The 21,697-nt window shown below is 31.2% G+C and overlaps 4 protein-coding genes across 6 annotated transcripts; 2 read left to right on the top strand and 2 right to left on the bottom strand.

Moving 5' to 3' along the window:
• Positions 1-476: 476 nt before the first annotated feature.
• LOC106400129 (shaggy-related protein kinase gamma-like) lies at positions 477-3,596 on the top strand. Its single transcript, XM_048780122.1, has 11 exons — positions 477-846; positions 1,242-1,436; positions 1,522-1,614; positions 1,701-1,760; positions 1,851-2,123; positions 2,194-2,325; positions 2,419-2,559; positions 2,681-2,827; positions 2,915-2,998; positions 3,091-3,193; positions 3,283-3,596. Exons 1-11 carry the CDS (start codon positions 616-618, stop codon positions 3,363-3,365), a joined length of 1,542 nt encoding a protein of 513 aa, XP_048636079.1. The 5' UTR covers positions 477-615; the 3' UTR covers positions 3,366-3,596.
• Positions 3,597-3,839: 243 nt separating this feature from the next.
• On the bottom strand, positions 3,840-7,573 carry LOC106400128. Of its 2 annotated transcripts, XM_048780121.1 has the most exons (4): positions 7,340-7,462; positions 7,190-7,258; positions 6,165-6,511; positions 3,840-5,986 (listed from the first exon to the last, which is right to left on the bottom strand). In XM_048780121.1, exons 3-4 carry the CDS (start codon positions 6,506-6,508, stop codon positions 3,988-3,990), a joined length of 2,343 nt encoding a protein of 780 aa, XP_048636078.1. In that variant the 5' UTR covers positions 6,509-6,511; positions 7,190-7,258; positions 7,340-7,462; the 3' UTR covers positions 3,840-3,987. The 2 variants fall into 2 exon arrangements, with proteins under 2 accessions (XP_048636078.1, XP_013695986.2); XM_013840532.3 differs by lacking the exon at positions 7,190-7,258 and having other exon boundaries at positions 7,340-7,573.
• Positions 7,574-12,245: 4,672 nt separating this feature from the next.
• LOC125609121 lies at positions 12,246-15,595 on the top strand. Its single transcript, XM_048780120.1, has one exon. The coding sequence runs from the start codon at positions 13,564-13,566 to the stop codon at positions 13,915-13,917; it is 354 nt and encodes a 117-aa protein (XP_048636077.1). The 5' UTR covers positions 12,246-13,563; the 3' UTR covers positions 13,918-15,595.
• A 2,360-nt stretch (positions 15,596-17,955) lies between these two features.
• Positions 17,956-21,354, bottom strand: LOC125609120 (agamous-like MADS-box protein AGL80). 2 transcript variants are annotated; one of them, XM_048780119.1, is made up of 2 exons: positions 18,361-21,354; positions 17,956-18,297 (listed from the first exon to the last, which is right to left on the bottom strand). In XM_048780119.1, exons 1-2 carry the CDS (start codon positions 19,036-19,038, stop codon positions 18,130-18,132), a joined length of 846 nt encoding a protein of 281 aa, XP_048636076.1. In that variant the 5' UTR covers positions 19,039-21,354; the 3' UTR covers positions 17,956-18,129. The 2 variants fall into 2 exon arrangements, with proteins under 2 accessions (XP_048636076.1, XP_048636075.1); XM_048780118.1 differs by having other exon boundaries at positions 17,956-21,354.
• Positions 21,355-21,697: the final 343 nt, after the last annotated feature.

Genomic DNA, 21,697 nt, shown 5'->3' with positions numbered 1-21,697 from the left:
TGGAAAATGTCATTATATTTTATGGCTGTTGGTTGTTGATCTAGATATTCTTTCAATTTTAAAATTTATAGCAGACAATTGTATGACATTCAGGAAATAGTTATTGGACGTCTGTCAAAGAAATAAAAAAAATCATAAATAAATCAGTGCAGTTTAGTCCATTTTAGCTTTATCAACTTTGACATTATGAGTTTGACTCCTTTTTAAAAAAGTTGGGAAATAAATGGTTCTCAGAATGTAGCTACTAAAAAGGAGTAATTAAACTAATTTTTGTATGTACCAATAATTGAATGCAAAATGAATTAATTAGAATAAATCTCGTTACTTGACACTAAATCCAGCATTGTTTTGAGATTGTTTTGTTAGTATGTCAGTCCAACCAATCACAAAATTAAATAAAAACAGAAAAAAACAGAGAAGATGGATTCATCAAGGTTAATATAAATACAGAGAGTGGGGTAAACAAAGTTTGAATGGTCAAAAACTAAAAAAGAGGAAAAACCAAACCCAATGTACTTTCTTTCACTTTACTAACTCCAAAGACTATCTTATTGTAATAGATTTTCTGGATTTTCATTTTTAAGATATATGACTGTCACCAGCGCATTATAGCATATGCCTCTCTCATCAAAAAGCACAGCCACAGAGCTCAAGCATTTTTATTCTTACAAACTATTATTATTCATCACACCAAAATCCAAAAAAGGAAGAGACACAGAAGAGAAGAGAGAGAGAGAGAGAGAGAGACATTCATCATCAAACCATCTTCCTTCCTATGGATCTAATCATATCTTCTTGATTCTTCATCCAATCTCTTTGTTTTCTTCCCTCTCAAAACTTTCATGGGTAAGTTTTCTAAATCTCTTGTATGTTTCTCATCTATTTTTTTTTTTTGTAAATTCTCATCCAAAATTCTTCTGGATCTTTTTAAAGTTTTCCCACCTAAAAAGTTAATGTCTTTAGCTTCATAGATCCTCTTGATATTTTACTATTTGGATTGTCTGAGTTTTAAATGCTCTTGTTTTGAATTGAAATTTGCTATCCTTTTTTTGGTATGTTTATGGATCTATATTGGAGTTATTTACCTTTCTTTTTGCTAGCTCTTGCTTGGTGTAGATGATGGTTGTTTTGTTGAGTAGTCTTGAGATTATTTCATTTAAAATTAAAGACCAAGCAGCTGTAAACACAGATAGGGTTTTAATTTTTATGGATCATGTTCTAACCCATTACTGTTGCTCCAGGACTGTGATCTGATCAAAATTTTGAAGATACACAAAGGAAGAATCTTTATTTGTTTTACAAATTCCTCTGTTCCTGAGATGGCCACGATGGGCGTAGAGCCTAGTGCCGCGGTTAGAGACTCTACTGCAAACGCTGCTACTGATGTTGATAGGTTACCTGAAGAGATGAATCACATGAAAATTCAAGATGATAAAGTATGGCCTCTTTTTCTATTGTGGCTTCATTTATTATTTATTATTTTTTTTGTTAACTGACTTGGTTTATTGATGATCTCACCAGGAAATGGAAGCTACAATAGTAAACGGCAATGTCACAGAGACTGGTCACATAATAGTAACAACCATAGGTGGAAGAAACGGCCAACCTAAGCAGGTTTGTTATACTCTTCTTGATCCTTTATTACTTCATTCTATTTGATTTTATTTAAATAGCTAATTGATTTTTCCTTTAAATTGCAGACAATCAGTTACATGGCAGAGCGTGTTGTTGGACACGGCTCCTTCGGCGTTGTCTTCCAAGTAAGTTTTTTTTTTTTATCAAATTATAAAACTTTTTTTTAATAAAACTATATGTCTCTTTGCACTAACATAATCATTTTTTTTTCTCAGGCTAAATGTTTAGAGACAGGAGAAACCGTAGCGATAAAGAAAGTGTTGCAAGACCGTAGGTACAAGAACCGTGAGCTACAAACAATGAGACTCCTCGACCATCCAAACGTTGTCTCTCTAAAACACTGCTTCTTCTCAACAACCGAGAAAGACGAGCTTTACCTCAACCTGGTCCTCGAATACGTTCCGGAGACAGTACACCGCGTTATTAAACACTACAACAAACTCAACCAACGCATGCCTATTGTCTACGTCAAACTCTACACCTATCAGGTAAGACAATACTAGTTTTTTTTGGATTTGTCTATGTTTTTATTAACTCTTTTGCTATGTTTTTTTGCAGATTTTCAGGTCTTTATGTTACATTCACCGATGTATTGGCGTGTGTCATCGCGACATAAAGCCTCAGAACTTGTTGGTGAATCCACACACTCATCAAGTGAAGCTGTGTGATTTTGGAAGTGCTAAAGTATTGGTGAGTTTTTGTTTGATGAATGATGATAACTCTCTTTCTCTAAGAAAGCAGTGAAAAACTCAAAAAAGTCATTTGTTTGATTCTTTGAAACAGGTGAAAGGAGAGCCAAACATTTCGTATATTTGCTCTAGGTATTATAGAGCACCTGAGCTTATCTTTGGAGCTACTGAGTATACTACAGCCATTGATGTCTGGTCTGCTGGATGTGTTATGGCAGAGCTTCTTCTCGGTCAGGTAATGTCATTTTTTTGCTCTGTTTTACTCTGTTTTTGCTCTGTTTTGCTCTGTTTTTGCTCTGTTTTTGCTCTGTTTCGCTCTGTTTTTGATCCTAAACTGTTGTTTTTGTTCATGGCAGCCATTGTTCCCTGGCGAGAGTGGCGTTGATCAACTTGTTGAGATTATAAAGGTTTTGGGAACACCAACAAGGGAAGAGATCAAATGCATGAACCCGAACTACACTGAGTTCAAGTTCCCTCAGATTAAAGCTCATCCATGGCATAAGGTAACTTGCTTTACAAGTAAACAAGTTCAATGCCTTGTTTAAGTTAGCTGTTAACTGAAACATTTTTTGTCATTTAAAAAATTCCAGATTTTTCACAAGAGGATGCCTCCAGAAGCTGTTGATTTGGTCTCAAGGCTTCTTCAATACTCACCTAGTCTCCGTTGCGGTGCTGTGAGTATCTGCTACTTCTCTAACTTTCCTTGCAAAATCTTTAGTCTCTTTATCTTATTTTTGTTGAAACTTTTGTGTTCTTGCCAAATTAGCTTGATGCATTGATCCACCCGTTCTTTGACGAGCTTAGAGATCCGAATGCAAGGTTGCCTAATGGACGTTTCTTTCCACCACTTTTCAACTTCAAGCCTCATGGTACTTACTTACTTCCCATTCGTCCTTGTCTTTACATAAAGAAAAGTGACTTAAAACTCATGTTTTCTTAATGTGTTGTGTGAAAGCAGAGCTTAAAGGTGTGCCTGTGGAGATGGTGGCTAAGTTAGTACCCGAACATGCTAGGAAGCAGTGTCCGTGGCTCGGTTTGTGATCTTATCTGCTGTTACCTGCAAAACACAAAAACTAGAGGGAACAGTCTGAGAAATTCACATCTCTCTCTCTACCTTCTCAGTTTTGTGACTATTATTCAATCTCAATATGGTGATTTTATAACCCCTTGTTTGTTGTAGTGAGTACAGAAAAGAGTGAATCATTGTGGGGGTTATGATCTTGTAAAAGTCAACAAAGTTTTTAATTATTTTGTAAGAGAGTTTGGAGTTTACAGTCTCATTCTCCAGACAAACATAAAATAAAAATCCATGAAAAAGGTGAAAATTGAAGTGAATAAAGAGGTTGGTGAAAGTTTCTACAATTATCAAAGAAAAATAGTTTCAACCTTAAAATGTGAATCAGATGGCACAAACTAATAAATGAAAATTAGAAACACTGTAACATTCAAATCCATTTTGTTATGTGTTTCTCTCAAGACTAACCTTATCATTTAGACAAGCTCACAAGTGAAAACTTTAGCAAGAAAATTTATTGCATGAAAACTAAAATACAAAAGTGTTTAACGTAAAAAAAAAAAATCAATCCTCCTTTCTTACAGATTGATCACAAAAAGTTGATGAAAGTTAATTAAAAACAAAACATAATGGAACCAATCCAAACAACTAACATTCAAGAAGATATTCTTTACAAGTCGACTTGTTATGACCAAGTCCCTTGCACCTACTACACTGCAGCTGCCGCTTCATCACCTCCTCCGCCGGCGTTTTCTTCTTCGGTGGCCTCCCCGGTGGCCGCCTCGTAGGCGGCGGCGTCACCGTCACCGCAGACCCCCCAGAGCTCTCTCTACAACACATCTCCCCTCCTTCCAACAAAGGCACCGGATTAATCGACACAGAGTACGTCACCCTGTAACTCTCAACGCTAAAATATCTAGAACACAACTCGTAAGGGCTGCGTCCAATACAGCTGATAACCGCAACGGCATGGTGACACGGTAAACCCGTTAACTGCCAGCCTTTGCAGCTACAGTCCCACTGCGAAATGTTCACGAGCTCGTACGTCTCTCCGCGGACTTGAAACAAGTTGTTATCCGCGGAGGACGCCACGTGGAGGCTCTGCGCTTTTAAACACTCTTTCTCCAGCTTTACTTCCATCGAAGGAGTCAATCTCCCATTACATTCAGCTGCGTTGATCCTTCTTACATGAATCAACCCCATTATCTTCCCTCGGATCACATCCACCATTTGAGTTATCGGGAGGTCGTTGGCGTCGGCCGCCCATGTGAAGAACGGTTCGCCCGAGTTCGATGTCAAGTGGTTGTAACGAGAGCCGGGGAAGTAAGCGTTGGCCCAGTGATCCGGCTGGCTGTTATGCACGATCCAGGTGTATGCGTCCGGTGAGAGGCCTTTGATGTTCTCCACGTGTCTCTCGAACGAGTCAGGCCTCGGCGCGTAGGCCGCCGAGTAGAAGTCGTCGACGATTAGACGCTTGATCTCGTGGGAGAACGGTCCTTTCAAGTCTCTGATGAGCTCGTCGGTTAAGTACCTTAAGCAGTAGGCGTGGAAGGAGTTTACAAACACCTTTGGGATGAGCTCTTGGAGACTCTTCTGTCTATCCGCAACGAACGTGATCTGGCTAGAAACCTGTTGGTCTGGAGCGAGAACAGACCTCAGCTGAAGCAAGAACCACTCCCAGTTATCCTCCGTCTCAGCGTCAACAACCGCAAACGCTAGCGGAAACACTTCGTCGTCTCCGTCGACCGAAGTAGCGGCTAGCAGCGTCCCCTGGTACTTCGACTTCAACGGCATGCTGTCGAGAAACACTAACGGTCGACACGCCTCGAGGAAACCGTAAACCGAGGCGTGGAAGGACACGAAGACGCGGTGAAAACTCGAATCCTCCTTGGTGGTGAACGTAGCTAAGCTCCCTGGATTGGTCTCCATGATCTTCTCGCAGAAGGACGGGAGCTGCTTGTAACCGTCCTTGTACGATCCCTGAAGCTGCTCTCTCGCGATCTCTTTCCCGCGCCACGCTTGGAAGTAGTTCAGCTGGATCCCATACTCCTCCTTGATGTCGCTGACGATATCTTTCGGTTTGTAGTTAGGAAACACTTTCAGCTTCTCCTTGATGATGCTAGCCACCCAGCTCCTACTCGTCTGGAGGCCGTTGACGCCTCCCGCGCCTTCGCAGGTGTGCGAGGGAGTCATCTTCTTGATGCAGATGAGCTGAGTGGTTGACAGCCTGGAGGCGTGGATCCTCCAGGGACAGCCTTCGGCTTTGCATTTGACCGTCACGCGGTGGCTGTCGTTCTTCTTGTAGCGGAACCCGAACTGGTTCGCGATGGCGTACTTGCGGAGAGCTTCCCGGAACTCGCTCACGTTTTTGAACCTCTGCCCGACGCCTGTGATCGTGTTCTGCCATTGCTGCGTTCTCGCCTTTGTGAGGATGTCTCCTTTCGGATTCGGGGCTTCGAGGATGGCTGACATTATGTCGGGTGGAGTAGTGATGACTATCTGTGTGTCTTCGGGTCGGTTCACTACTTGCTGCTCCATGGTCACAACGGGAGGAGCTGAGACTGAGAGGGGGAGATCTTCTGGTCCCGCTATGTCATCTATCATATCCTCCAGAGGAACTGCTTCAGACAATGTAGTTCTGCTTGATCTGTAAGAAAAAAAAAGAAAAAACTCTTTGATTTAATAAAGATTTCAATTAAATTTTTCTTTTAATAAATTTAGAGGCCTATCTATGTAATTTTAAAAAAAGAATGTGGGGGATTTAGACGAATGTTTCATTAGGCTTTGTCTAGAACCGGCCCTGATGATGAAATGGATTTGCTTACCTGCTAGCAGGCATGTTTGAGATGTCTGGAGAAGGCTCTTCAGGTATGAGATAGACATCAGCGCTGTTCGAGTTCTCGTGGAACTTGATCATCCGTTTCAAATCTTTATCGTTGGAGATGGAGATGAGAGTCTTCTTGTTATCAGGGAGGAAGTACTTGAGAGAAACCGTTCTAGCGTCGCAGTTAAACATCTCTCCAATCTCTGATAGAAAGTCTTTGAACTTCATCTCCTCGTCCACGTCTATCGCGTGAGCATCGCCGCCTTTGTAAGTTAACGCTCCGCCTTTCTCCGTCAGAAACTCTCCACCGGACATACATATTGCTATCACCCGTTTCCCTGCCATGTCCTGCAAACAAACAAGGAAGACACAAACATAATATCAAAAATCTTTACTTATTGTAGTCCAAGCTCAATGCAACTGCATGGTTCCTCTATTGGATGTGACAATCTAAGCTCCTAAGCTTAAGAAATCAACCGCACAATCACCTAGAAACTACTATTGCAATGCAAAAACAATGTTATGTCAATGATGAAGGCACGTTCAGACACAAACCAAAACATCAAATCTCTAGTTATTGTAGTCAAAACATCAAAATCAAAACTCTGTAACACCAAAAATAAACGAAAACAACCAGTCTAAGCTCTCAGTTTCTTATTTTAAGCTATCACAGGACATATCAACCACACAATCACTTAGAAACTATTATTGTAACAACAAGTGAATAGATGCAAAGCAGTGTCATTTCAACGATGAAGGCACATTCAGACAAAAAAAAGGCTGAAACTTTCAGATTCAAACCGAGCAAAACTATTATTGCAATGCAGAGCAGTGTCATTTCAATGCTGAAGGCACATTCAGACCGAAAAAGATTGAAACTTTCAGATTATAACCGAACCAAATCAAAGCATTTGGCTATAGAAACATGAATCCACTACACATGGAAACAGAAGGCAATAACAAAACACTTCGATTCAATACAGAAAGCGAGAGATTCAGAGGGTAAAGGAGACGAAAGGTTTCAACTTTTCAAATTCCAGAACATCTAATCGTCGTATGATAACCTCTCCTCGAGACACAGATACAATCCGCCACCTAACCGAACATGTAACTTTGGTCGGAATTTCAAAATTGGGCTGCATGAACCCTAAAATTAAGAGTGAGAGATTGAATTACCTCGGAATTGCGGAGAGCCGAAGGAACCCTAATCTGATGTTGCAGTTTTTTAATAATCGAATTCACGAGGAAGAAGAGAAGAGGGAAGAGTCTGTGCGGTGACAACCTTCTCTGGTTAGCAATCACCATCCATCATCCATGCGCCTGTTGTTGTTCGGTCCTTGATAATATAAACTACGTGTCGTTTTTGTAGACTGCCTCTTACGTAAACAGTGTGGCGGATGAGTTGATTCATTCGAAACACCGTGCTGTCTTAAAAGCTGATAACGTATCTCCCCTTCTTTTTTTTTTTTTGTTCAACACGTATCTCCCCTATGTTCACATGTGCATATAAAATACAGACATTGTATACAGTTACAATTAATTGAGTAAATAAAGTTTACAACCTCTAACAAACTTTGCTCTCACTCTCTTTTCTCATCGCCATCTTCATCGAGCTTGAGCTCGAGCTTCATCACCTCTAATACAAAACAAATTAATTGTTTACGATTTTATCAAAAAGCAAATATGTTATGGAATATGGAATATGGATTTGTGTTTTTTTTTTGGGTGTACACTTATGCCATGGATTCGTTTCGTATAAGAGAAAAACTTAACTAAAAATAATTGTAATTGATTACAGCTAGTTAATATTAATATATATATATAATCGTAAACTAAACCAATATATTAGCAATATGAATTAAAATGATTCTACAAAAAAAGTTAGAGCTTTATCAATCTGTTGGCCATCGTTTGAGTACGTCTTCTGATGATTAATTTGGTTCACGTGATGAAAAAGAATACTTGAGTGGAGAACTTTAACCCTCGAACATATCATACTTAATTAACTTTTATACTTTAATCGGATTTAGTTGTTATTCACGTGTTATGCTCTCAATTCTACGATTTGACTAGTTTTATTACTCGTTACCAGCATCAACATGCAGCAGTAGCCAGAAAGGTTCTTTCGAGCTTCGAGCTAGAGTGTGTGCTAATTATACAATTAATTGTCTATACATAACAATGTAGTCATCATTTGAGACTAACTTCATGCATTCTCTTTTGTTTGCCCTATCTAAGGGAGTATGATTAAGTTTTACTACAAGAAATGGAGGATTAGAATTCAAAATCATGGTAAAACTCTTATCTTCAATATTTTTTTTTACAACAAACCACACCATTAGTCTTAGATTTCCAAAACTGTATAGCTAGCGTTCATATTTTTTTTATAACATCAAATATTATTACGTTAGCTAGAATGTATGTGATCAACATGCAACATACTATGTAAATATTATATTATATTAAGTAAAACTAAACTTTACGTATAGTCTTAATTAGAGTCCTCAATCTCATTCTTTACAAATATAATAGAACTTGACCCGCACTTCCACGCAGATATTTGATTTAACTTGTGTTCAACGTCAGTTAAAAAAAAAACTTGTGTTCAACGTAAATTCATAAACAATTGGTTTTATAAAGAAAATCTCATGTATATTTTTATGTTTTGTAATTTACATATAAAGTAAAATATATTATTTTATAATATAGATGTTTGATAATAATTTTTTTTATTTGTACATAATATTATATTATAAATAATTTTATAACTTGATGCAATTTAATGTAATATATGAATATATTAGGGTTAATTTGCTAGATGACTATAATGGGAAAAATATTAGTTTTGTAGTAAGAAGGTAGAGAGAGATAGGAAGGGAAATGAAGAGAGAGAAAGGGTTATATGGTTAGATGATGAAATATAGTTTTTTTTTTGGTTATAGGGTCAAATTTCCCAATATATTATCTCCCTTTAATACATGTAATTTGGTTAATATTCGTATAATATTAATAATGATCAATATATGAATATCGATTTGGTTAGATAAGCTTCGAAATTGTAATTAGTTAATTTAAATTTATTTTAAATGTAGTGGCATAATCTGTAAATAAAAAAAAGTAAGTACTAAATTTATTGTAAATATAATGGTTAAATGTGTAAATAAAAAAGATACTAAACACACTACTATTCATGTTTTCAAACAATTCTCATTTTATTGTTATCCATGTTACCAAATAGTACCAAAAAAATATTTTAGTTTTACTATAGATGCTATATCTTTGTTATCTTCTATGTCTACGGTTTACGTACAAGTTAAAGCCCATCTTATATTCCTATTACAAAATTAGATAGATACCAATAGACCATCTCCAATTATTCCGTTTTAATTAATTTCAAGTTACAAACCCATCTGATGGAGGTGGATTACTTAGCTCCGTTTACAGCTAGATAATTGCAGTTTATGGGTGAAGAATTACCAAAGAAGATTAGGATATTTTTCTCACGTAAAGTGACCCAACAAATATTAATTAGTGATTATATATGTAGCTTATAGTTGTTGGATATATTCCACAAATAAGCACCAAAAACTCTAATTGTCTTATTAAAATATTAAGTCTTTTTATTCTCCAACAGATTCTTTTCACTTCTCTTTCTGACTGTGTGCTCTTCTCCTCCCCATTTTTTGTTTGTATAATTTTATATAATAATACTGCATTCCTACCAAATTATATACTTTTTATATCCATATAGTATTTCATCTTCGCGTATTTATATGCAATAACTATAGTAAATATCTATGCTAATGTGAAACCGACTATTAGTTCCCCCACATACGTTCAGTTTAGTATTATTACAAAACACAAACCTAATTTTAAATTTCCACAAGACTATAGAAAAATCATGCGTAGTATGCATAGAAATTGCTAATCTGCAGTTTGGATAGAAATCTATACTATACTAAAAGGGAGATATAAACCCCTCTTAGAGTGTCCACATCAGCATATATAATCATCCAATCAGAGAGCCCGAAGTTGCCACGTCATCTCATTTATTTTTTCGTAAAAAATAAAAAAAAAATGCAAAGGACAGGATCGAACCCGGGTTAGTATGACATAAATATAGAGCATATACCGCTAAGCCATTGAAACTTTCTTGAACACATATACAAGAATCACTAAATATGTAATCACAAACTCTTATGTACATTTACAATAATATGGATTCAACTTTCAAGATTTCGATATTTTGTTTTGTAAAAAAAATAAGAAAGTGACTAAGCTAATATATTCTTTGAAAGTGTGAGAACATTGACAAATATGAAAAAGCATAGATTTTTGTTTTCGTGACAAAGTTAAGACTTTTGTAAAAGTAAGTTTACATAAGCTTGCTTTCCCCGATTCTATATACACAAGATTCTATATACACAAATAAATATAATATAACAACATAAGCTTGCTTTCTCCGATTCATATGAAAACTTTTTAAGTTATCCACCAAAGCAAATTAATTAAATCAATCAAATTGTTAGAATACAACAAATTAATATATAATTTTATTTTAAATTAAATTATTTAAAAGTGTATTTTCATTAAAAAAAAAAGTAAAACTGATTTGATGGTAATTTTTATGACATATATATATATATATATTATGTGAAAGAAATAAAAGTTTAATATGGAAAAAAATCTTAAATACAAAAAAATCCTAAAATTAACAAAAAAAACTAATAAAAATTAAACTATGATATCAATTGAAAGCTTCTTAGACAATATTAATAAAATATTTAAACGATAATTAGACAAATTTAATTTTTTTTGCCAGCCAAAAGTGTATTATTAATTAGCATCAGTTATTTCAAGATGTTTAAGAAAGGATGGACTTAAATGATATATGAACTATGAATAGTAGTACTTTGTAAAGCTGACTTAGATAACACATCTGCACATCATTTCCAATCCTTTTTGATGCTTAAATTCAATTTCTTCAAAGCAGTTATTCCACAAAGAGATCGTATGAGATATTATTTTGATATTCAGATTTGTTTCTTGAATGTTAAGAAGATTGATAACTGTAAAAATGTCTCCTTCGAATATTATATGTCTATAACCGAATCTCCAACATGAGACAACTTTGTTTAAAAAGTAAATAATTTTATTTTTCTTATATTATATAATAAATATATATTATTTACTGATAATAAAAATATAATTATTCATCTATCACAAATATCTATGCAAATATGTGAATCCAGTACTACAATCAAACAACATAATGATTTCCACAAAGAAAATTTAAAAAATATATTTATGTTATGTAGTCTTATTTTATATTCTTTAAATAATGTAATACAATATTATACATTATTTTTTTAGAATTGAGAAATACATATATATCAGTTAGACAAATTAAGCAATAATTAGACAATTTTGACTCTTTTTTGCCAGCCAAAAGTTTATTATTAATTAGCATCAGTTATTTCAAGATGTTTAAGAAAATATGGACAAAAAATAGGATGGACATAAATGATATATGAATTATGAATAGTACTTTGTAAAACTGACTTAGATAACACATATGCACATCCATTTTCAGTCATTTTTGATGCCTAAATTCAATTTCTTCAGAGCAGTTATTCCACAAAGAGATCGTATGAGATATTGTTTTGATATTCAGATTTGTTTCTTGACTGTTAAGAAGATTGATAACTGTAAAATGTCTCATTTGAATATGATATGTCTATAATCGAGTCCCTACATTAGACAAGTTTTTTTTTTAAAAGAATATAATTTTATTTTTCTTATATTATATAATAAATATATATTATTTACTGATAATAAAAATATAGTTATTCATCTATCACAAATAACTATGCAAATATGTGAATCAAGTACAACAATCAAACAACATAATGATTTCCACAAAGAAAATTTAAAAAATATATTTATGTTATGTAGTCTTATTTTATATTCTTTAAATAATGTAATACAGTATTATACATTATATTTTTTTAGAATTGAGAAATACATATAATATCTTATCCGCGCGTAGCGCGGTTAAAAAATCTAGTTAATATATAAAATGCTTCAAGAGTTGATAGATACACTCAAGTTAATTACATGATTATTTTTTTTTATAAAAAGAAGTTAATTACTCCATGATTGACATACTTGACCGATCAATTTTGAACACTCATTCAATCCATACTCGATAAATGTATTGTACTTCTTATGATTGGTCATTTTGAAATTCGGACGCATTCACAAATTTAATTACATGTATAAATAAAACAATTTGAAATATACGAAATAAATATATGAATAAATAATTGAAATTGGTGGAGAATTATATAAACGTTAGGGTTCAAGTTATAATTATCTTCCTAACGTGTATGACTGCTCATAGTCCTAACGTGTATGACTGCGAGTATAAAATAATAAAGTGTTTCGGAGAAATGAAAGTGGCCTTAGTTAGGCAAGAGTTTGCTAAGATTGGTGGGGAATGGAAAGGAAGGACACCAAAGTGAGAGTATGTTTGAGTTTTATAATAATAATAAAAGAAAATTCCATGTAAGTAGTAAAAAATAATAAAAAAACTTGAAAAATTGATTCTAGAAAAAGAATACTAGTATAAAGGAAAAAGACATTGAAGAAAATATGAGAGAAAAGACCAAACAAACACAGAGAACTTAAATGCCTAACCAATGCTTTTTGTTTTTGGGTTCAATTCAAGCCAACACATGAATACATGAGATTTACAAAATCTCGACAACCATATAATTGGTATTACCATTCTCGACGTGCCTGAAATATCCCGGCTACTAATGATTTGCACGCCTAATATATATATAACTGATGAACAAATACTTTTGAAAATTTGACATCGTTTCTTGAATTGATGATATTGAGTTCCAAAAATGGCAAACGATTGAGCAAGATTTTGTGATACTTCCAAGTTTTTGATATAGTTCTGATCAAGAGATGCATAATTTGGTTCAAACTTTCTTTATTTATTTTTCAAAAGACATACCACTCACCTTTTTTTTTTTGAACACCGACATACCACTCACTAGAATTGAAAAAAAAGGAACGAAAATATCAAAAGCAATTTTTATTTAAGCTTCTATCATATTTTGTAAATAATACATCCAACATTTTTTGAAAACTATACGAAACAAAAATTCTCCGATTTCCTAACTAAAACAATTGGAGACAATTAAAACTTAGTACTAGACTTGTGGTTGCTGCATGCGACAAACAAACGTTAAGAATAAATATAACTAGTCTCAGTTGAATACGTACTGCTAATAATTAACATTTTTGGATGACCGGTTAAACTATTACAGTATATAACTGGTTCACTCGTTAATATTTTGGTGAGCATATTCCTTATAAATACATGCATGCGCAAACCCCACATCTCCACATTCGAAACAACATTTAATCCAAAACCTCTCTCTTATCTTTCGCGTCTCTTCTTGTTCTCGTCTCGTTCCATAAAATTTCAAAGACACATACTAATGGGAGGAAGCATGTCACACAGTCTCTTCAGCTTCTTTAAAACACGAAGATCTCAAAGAGTGGAAGTAGACGCCTCTTGGGATGACGTCGTTTATACTCGCAAAGCAATGGCTAGTGATGAAGACAAACGTTACTGGGTGGCTGAACCAGGTATTGACCGCAAAGCGTCTGCCTTTATTGCCAAGTTTCATGCCACTCGTGTCTCTGCGTCCCAGCGCCAATCTCTCTCTCCGTAGCAATCCGAGAAGGCATGATGATGAAGAATTGAAGATTATGATGATCAAGGGCTATTTTGATTCTATGAAAATTGTTTTTTATTTATTTGAAATGTTCTATGAGAGTGTATTGATTGTCTTAGTTGTAATTAATAATCGATTTTTCTTTACAATTTTCTTCGTCTAGCTTCTCATTCTTTTTCCTTGTTGCTTTCATATCTAGCTAGTTAAATAATTTTGACTTAAATCATATGGGAATGTGTTTTGGTTGTGTCGGTTAATAAACGAATACAAAATAACCAGATTCGACTTTGTATAGTTCTTGACTTCTTGTTTCTCGTAAAATCATAATAATAGTCATGTAAGCATATAAAGATGAACAGGAGAGAATAAAGACTATTAAATTTACATAAAAAACAAAGATAGTTAACTTAATGAGTAATAATTAAAGCTTTTTCTATAGAATCCAAACTTACCCACCAAGATTTACCATATGAAATGGAACAACAAGATTTGATGAAACCCAAAACATCCATTTTTAGGATGTATAGCTTCTTATGAATCTCACAGACTCACACAGACTATAAATTCTAACATAACCTTATAGATACGTAATTTAGATCAATGTAGAAAGCCATGAATTTTGACATTTTAATAACTAAATCTTGTTTACCAGAATGAGTATTTATTGATTGTATTCATTTAAGATAAAATAACCAAAAAAACATAGGTTTGAAGCCAGCTGTAGAATCAAGAACTTTATATGATTGCTATTATTTGCATGGACGGGAGGTTTCTGCTTGGGTCTTCCGCTCACATAATGCTCCAGTTTTTTTTGTACAAAAGGTACATCTTAAGAGTACTTTGATTCCTCTTCTTGTCTTTTGCTTCGCTTTGAGCCTTTTCTTGGTTCATACTCTCTTTACTTTTACTGCCAACTATCAACCAAAATATTCCCTTTAATTTTATTAAATGGTTGCAAGTCTAGTGATCTCGTAGTGGTGCCTATGTAACTCATGATTTGTGAGTGTATCAGTCTTCAGGATTCGATCACCACAAAAGCAAAACATCACTCACAATACAAAGAAGAATAAGAAGTAACACCGCAGCTTGACACTTGCTTGACGCATGAACATTTGGATGCTTATATTCATACGTATGTAATTTTGGTTAATAATTCTCACACATGAAAAGGGCATTGAGTATAATGTGGAATCTCTGGAAGACTCGTTAATGGCAACTACTCATCGGTCTCTATTGGTTGGACTAATTTGAGATCAATGCATACCATCTATTTGCACCCAACATGCACTCCACTCTTCTATTTGTTCAACACAATTACCGATTCGCACCCCCAATAAAATTACAAGGAACAAAAACAAAATAAAACATATATAAACTGATAATTCCATTGTAAAAAAAAACCACACGGGTAGATTGTAAAACAAATTCTTCAAGGTTTAATTTTACATATACTAGCATTTTGATTTTCAAATGTTAACTATATAACTATTCGACTGAACGTTATATTCTGAATTGTATGTTTAGATGCATACATGATCACATTGTATTTATGTTTGCGTAACAGATTTTTTTCATATTTGTATGTTAAAATTATTGTAACATTGATGTTAGCATTTTTTGCGATGTTTGAATTTTGTTGTTGTTCGTGTACTTAACCTAAGTGATATTGGTGCTTAACCATTTTTTTTTCTGGAAATAGAAATAATGAAACAAAGAGTAACATATATCAAAATGTATCTAATTTAGTTTTTATTTTATTTTTTATATTGTATATTTACTTATTATTTAGTTTTTTTGTATATTTATTTATTTTATTTTTTTTGATTTTATATCAAATAATAATATTATGATAGATGCTTAATCTAATATTTATATTTATTATATTGCATATTAACTTATTATTTATTTTACTATACATTTTCAAACATATGTTTAATATAGTTTTTCTATTTCTTATATTGTATATATACTTATTATTTATTTTTTCTTATATTTTATATTTAATTATCTAATATTATGATAGATGTTTAATATAATATTTCTATTTATTATATTGTATATTTACATATTATTTATTTTACTATACATTTTTCAGATAGATGTTTAATTTAGTTTTTCTAGTTTTATACTTATTTTTTCTTATTTTGTATATTTACTTATTCTAAATTTCTTGTTTTTATATCAAATGATAATATTAGATATACGTTAATGTAATATTTCTATTTCTTCTATTGTATATTTACTTATTATTTATTTGTTCTTATATTGTATATTTATTTTTCCTATATTGTATATTAACTTATAAAAATATTTGAATAATAAAAAAATGTAAAACTATAAATTTTTCAGATAGATGTTTAATGTATTTTTCAGTTTCTTATATTGTATATTTACTTACTATTTATTTTACTATACATTTTTCAGATAGATGTTTAATGTAGTTTTTCTATTTCTTATATTGTATATTTATATATTATTTATTATTTATTCTAATATTATGATAAATGTTTAGTGTAATATTTTATTTCTCATATTCTATATTTACTTATTATTTATTTTATATAAATTTTCAGATATATGTTTAATTTAGTTTTTCCATTTTTGATATTGCATATTTACTTATTATTTATTTTTTCTTATATTGTATATTTACTTATTCTAATTTTTTTGCTACTACAAATGATAATATTATGTTTTATGTTTACTGTAATATTTATATTTCTTATATTATATATTTAGTTTTTCTTGTATTGTATATTTACATATTATTTATTTTACTATATATTTTTCAGAGAGATGGTTAATTTATTTTTTTCATTTCTTAGTTGTATATTTACTTATTGTTTATTTTTTGTATTAAATATTTACCTATTCTAATTTTCTTACTTTTATATCAAAAGATAATATTATGATATGTTTAATGTAATAGTTCTATTTCTTATATTGTATACTTTTTTTTATTATATTGTATATTTACTTATAAAAATATTTGGAAATAATAAATATGTAAAACTATACATTTTTTGGATAGATGTTTAATGTAGTTTTTCTATTTTTTATATTGTATATTTACTTTTTTTTATATTGTATATTTACTTATTCTAATTATTTTGCTTTTATATCAAATTTTAATATTATGATCGATGTTAGTGTAATACTTATATTTCTTATACAATATATTTACAAATTTTTTATTTTATTATACATTTTTCAGATAGATGTTTGATACAGTTTTTATTATTTCGTATATCATATATTTACTTATTATTATTTATATATATTTTATATTTACTTATTTTAATATTATAATAGATGTTTAATGTAATACTTTTATTTCTTATATTGTATATTTACTTATTATTTATTCCTATACATTTATTAGATAGATATTTAATTTAGTTTTTCTATTTTTTATATTGTATATTTACTTATTTTTTCGTGTATTGTATATATATTTTTATTTATTTTGTCTTATATTTTATATTTACTTTTTTTTTGACAACATATTTTATATTTACTTATTATAATATTAATATTTACTTATTTTATATTTAATTATTATAATATTACAATAAATGTTTAATATAATATTTCAATTTTGTATATTGTATATTTAGTTTTTATTTATTTTACTATTACATTTTTAAGATAGATGTATAATTTAGTTTTTTCATTTCTTAATTTTATATTTACTTTTTGTTTATTTTTTCTTATATTATATATTTACTTACTCTAATTTTATTTCTTTTATATCAAAAGATATTATGATAGATGTTTAATGTAATATTTATATTTTTATTTTTTATATTATATATTTACGTATTATTTATTTTTCTTTATATTGTATATTTAATTATTATTATTATTATTTTAGTAATAATGTTACGTGACACTTTTCGATATAAGTTTTTTTTGCTGATGTCATGGAGCCTCAAAAGGTATCATTTATTATTATACATATATATGCGAAATATTAATCATATATTTAGTATACGGTTTTATTATAACATTTTCTCTTTAATTTAAAATATATAGTATGGATGAAACTGAAACTTTATATAAAAACTGCAATAAAATAAAGGACACTTTATCAAATTAAATCCTAAAACATGAAAGAGAGAATTATAATCTGGCAGACGAAAGTAGACATCATAATAAAACATGCATTAATCAGCATACATCACAACAAATGTCTTTAATGGAGATGTTTTACGGCTGGTGGTAGTTGTAGCGGTTGTTGTCATCCATCATAGGGAAACGCACTTGGTTAGAATTGTTGATCATCTGACTAACCAACCATTCTTCCTGCTGATGATTCTGATTTTGAATCCCACTGTAATTTCCATCTTGAGCTACATTTGGGTATCCTACAAACTTCTGCTGATACTGATTAGGATTAAAATTTAAATTTAAACTTGGATGCTGATGATAACCACCTACCGGATTCGTCATTTGGTAATAACCTTGTTGGTCACTGGCAGCAGGAGGATAATTATTTTCTAAAGCCCATAACTCATTCACTGGCTGAGCAGTGTTGAAAGCATCAGGATCTGGGAAAGGGGAGGAACCCTCTTCAGCTATAGCTGCTGGTTGTGTCATGGCATTAGCAGCTGAAGAAGATTCTCCATATTCAAGATGGGATTGATTTAGGATTAGTTTCCTATGGTGATAAAGCTCCTTAAGATGTTGATCAATGTGCCTACACAAATCGTCACGATGTTTGTCAGTCAGCTGAAACATGTCCCCTCTCCCGCGAAGAAATTGGAACATGGTCTCGTTCATAGCGCTCTCCGTATTATCCATCATCTTCTTGATGGTAGTCTCCCTTGTTTTTGTGATGCTGTCTCTGAGAAAACCTTCATGGTTCACCATTTTCTTCTCTTGGTCGATCTTTGGAATCTCCTCGAACTTCTCCACTACTTTCTTCGCTTCGGAGTTCGATGGCCACACGTCCGGGGTAGAGCTGAACGGACTGTAGATAACAGCACATGCTTGGATTCCGCAGAGAACGGAGAGCTCGTGGATTTTCTTGAAAAACCCTTTCTTCCTCTTGTTGAAGGTTGATTTTCTCATTGAATCATTGGTGATGTAAGATATGTTTAGCTTCTTCCTCGTCATAATGATGACCACAACAATGTTTTTGTATGTATTATATTTTGTGCTTTTTGTATGTATGTTCCTTCTTGTCAGGAGTCTGTTTATATAGTTGTGGAGGTGTTGGTTTATTAATTATATGATATGTGCGTAATGCCGCGTCGTATATAATCAGTAACGAAAATTTATTGGTGAAATCCCCACCGTGAGATTATTTCTCAAATAACATAAAAGGCTAGTAAGACTTTTCATCACTAAGGATGTAATCACTTGTATAATTCGGATAATACCATCTTAATGGCTTTAAAAATGTAATTTGATAACAGTAAAGAAATTCTTATTTTATGAAGATATACATTGTAACTAAAGTTGATGAATTGATGGCGACGTGTGTGTATACGAATAAGTATGAAACTTATAGGCCTTCATCACCTTAGCTGGAATGACTCATAATATATTCATTCAAATCACTTACCTTTTCTTAGCCTTTAGGACTATTTATGAAATCATATCTATAATCTATATACATTGCATCTCGGAGTAATAATTAATAAATTTAATCTTCTTAGTTAATAAATTCTCGGAATAATAATTTTATTCGGGTGTTTAATCAGTTTTACAGGTTGCCACATAGTTTACTGAAAAAAAATAACAGCTCTTTATTTTTTATTTTCAAAACAACATTAGGGGGCCATTTTTAATCTCTGAAATTATGATTATTTTTTATTCTCAAAACAACATTTTATTAAAAAAAGGCTTTGATAAAAGGCTATTTGATTAGTCGTACCATTTAACTAACTATAAAGATGAAATGGATTGTCGATAAAATATATTATTTAACTAAATTATGAGGACGAATCTAATAATCTAGGAAATTAAAACATGTTACTTTTCTTTTGATTCGGCCCCAAAAGAGTAACAACAACTACTTACCACTAACCCACTACAGTTTGTATAAAGTTTACTATTTACAAGGAAACACATATTTGTATTCAAATCAAAGTTAAAGTAATTCAAAAAATTTGTCAAATGATAACATAACATGCTCAAGTTTAAATAAACATATTTAATTTTGAATTATTAAAATTCAATAGACAAATATTCAATTCTCAAAAATTATTTAAATACAGTAAAATATTATGTTATTAAATAAACGTATATATTTGGAATTGTTAAAATTTAATAGAAGTATAATTTTCAATAAATTATCTAAATAGATTAAGACTATTAAGTGATTACTTAGGTCTACTAACAAGAATTTGGTAATATATTAGGTAATCGCCTTTTACTCAATGTCCCCTAACCAAGAATCCAATCATCTAGGATCATGTGAACTAAATTTTTGTATTTCTATTTTGTTTAAAAAAATCAAATGATTGTGACATTTTCCCTTTGTTTTTTCTGTTTTTTTACAATTTTTTGACTATTTTTTTCTTATTTGTTTTTTTTAAATATATGTACTGCACGTAAATTCTAAAGTCTAATATATGAACTATTTTTTATTACTTATTATTTTTTTCATGTGAACTAATATATGTACTGCATGTCAGTTCTTCAAGTCTAATATAAAAAGTGATTTTAGAGAAAACTTAAATTTCATTGAATTAAAAAGATGATACATAAATATATCTGTGTAAAACAACAACAACAACAACAACAAAAACAATGTCCCCTAACTCTGAATCCAATCATCTAGGATCATGTGAACTAAATTTTTCTATTTCTTTTTTGTTTTTTAAAAAATCAAATGATTTTGACATTTTCCTTTTGTTTTTTTTTTCTGTTTTTCTACTATTTTTCTTATTTGTTTTTTATAACAATATATGTACTACACGTAAATTCTTCAAGTCTAATATATGAACTCTTTTTTTATTATTTATTATTTTTCATGTGAGCTAATATATATACTGTTGGTCAGTTCTTCTTTTTTTTTTGGACGAATTGGTCAGTTCTTCTAGTCTAATATAAAAAAAGGTTTAATAGAGAACAATTTAAATTTTATTGAATTAAAAAGATGATACATAAATATATTTGTGTAAAACAGCAACATCAAGAAATATATTAGTGATGTTTTAAAATTTCTAGCCATATTCTACATTTTAAAATGTCTAATTTTTAATCAATTAATTTAGTAAAACTACATATACTATCTAAATTAGTTGACTAACCAATATAAAATCGCTATTTTCTTGAGAAACGGAGGCAACAAAGGTTCCAAACCTATTTGACAATAATTATATGTGTGTAGGATTTAACTATGCATTAAAACAGTATTTTCATTTTTTTTTTAATTTTATTTAAAATCTATGTGTTAACCCCTACGAAAATATTGAGTTTTCGGTAAATGCTCTATATATTGAAGCCTATAATCTTTAGATTTTTTTTAATTTATAACCATATAATAAATTTGTATTAATGTATGCTAAACTTCTTTTTGTGGTACTTGGTCATCGTTCTAATTTTTTATCAAAAATTTAGTTAAAACTGCATATACTCTATAAATCAGTAGACTAACCACTATAGAATTGATATTTCCTAGAGAAACGGAGACAACAAGAAACTGTTATTGAAGGATGCAACTATGTATTAAAACAATATTGCCATGTTTTTTGAAATTTTCTCAAATTCTATTTGTTAACCACTACGAAAATATTGAATTTTTCGATAAATGCTCTATATACTG

Source organism: Brassica napus, chromosome A5 (genome assembly GCF_020379485.1).
Source record: "Brassica napus cultivar Da-Ae chromosome A5, Da-Ae, whole genome shotgun sequence".
NCBI classification, from domain to species: domain Eukaryota; kingdom Viridiplantae; phylum Streptophyta; class Magnoliopsida; order Brassicales; family Brassicaceae; genus Brassica; species Brassica napus.
This window is presented reverse-complemented; position numbering and strand designations above follow the sequence as displayed.

Excerpts from the sequence above, each read along its gene's own strand:
- LOC106400129 (XM_048780122.1), top strand. The coding sequence starts at position 616 with ATGCCTCTCTCATCAAAAAGCACAGCCACAGAGCTCAAGCATTTTTAT. Across the intron at positions 847-1,241 it reads CCCTCTCAAAACTTTCATGG|GACTGTGATCTGATCAAAAT; the intron begins GTAAGTTTTCTA and ends CTGTTGCTCCAG. Across the intron at positions 2,999-3,090 it reads CTAGTCTCCGTTGCGGTGCT|CTTGATGCATTGATCCACCC; the intron begins GTGAGTATCTGC and ends TTGCCAAATTAG.
- LOC106400128 (XM_013840532.3), bottom strand. The coding sequence starts at position 7,468 with ATGGTGATTGCTAACCAGAGAAGGTTGTCACCGCACAGACTCTTCCCT. Across the intron at positions 6,512-7,339 it reads CGGCTCTCCGCAATTCCGAG|GACATGGCAGGGAAACGGGT; the intron begins GTAATTCAATCT and ends GTTTGTTTGCAG. Across the intron at positions 5,987-6,164 it reads TCAAACATGCCTGCTAGCAG|ATCAAGCAGAACTACATTGT; the intron begins GTAAGCAAATCC and ends TTTTTCTTACAG.
- LOC125609120 (XM_048780118.1), bottom strand. The coding sequence starts at position 19,038 with ATGACGAGGAAGAAGCTAAACATATCTTACATCACCAATGATTCAATG.
- LOC125609121 (XM_048780120.1), top strand. The coding sequence starts at position 13,564 with ATGCGCAAACCCCACATCTCCACATTCGAAACAACATTTAATCCAAAA.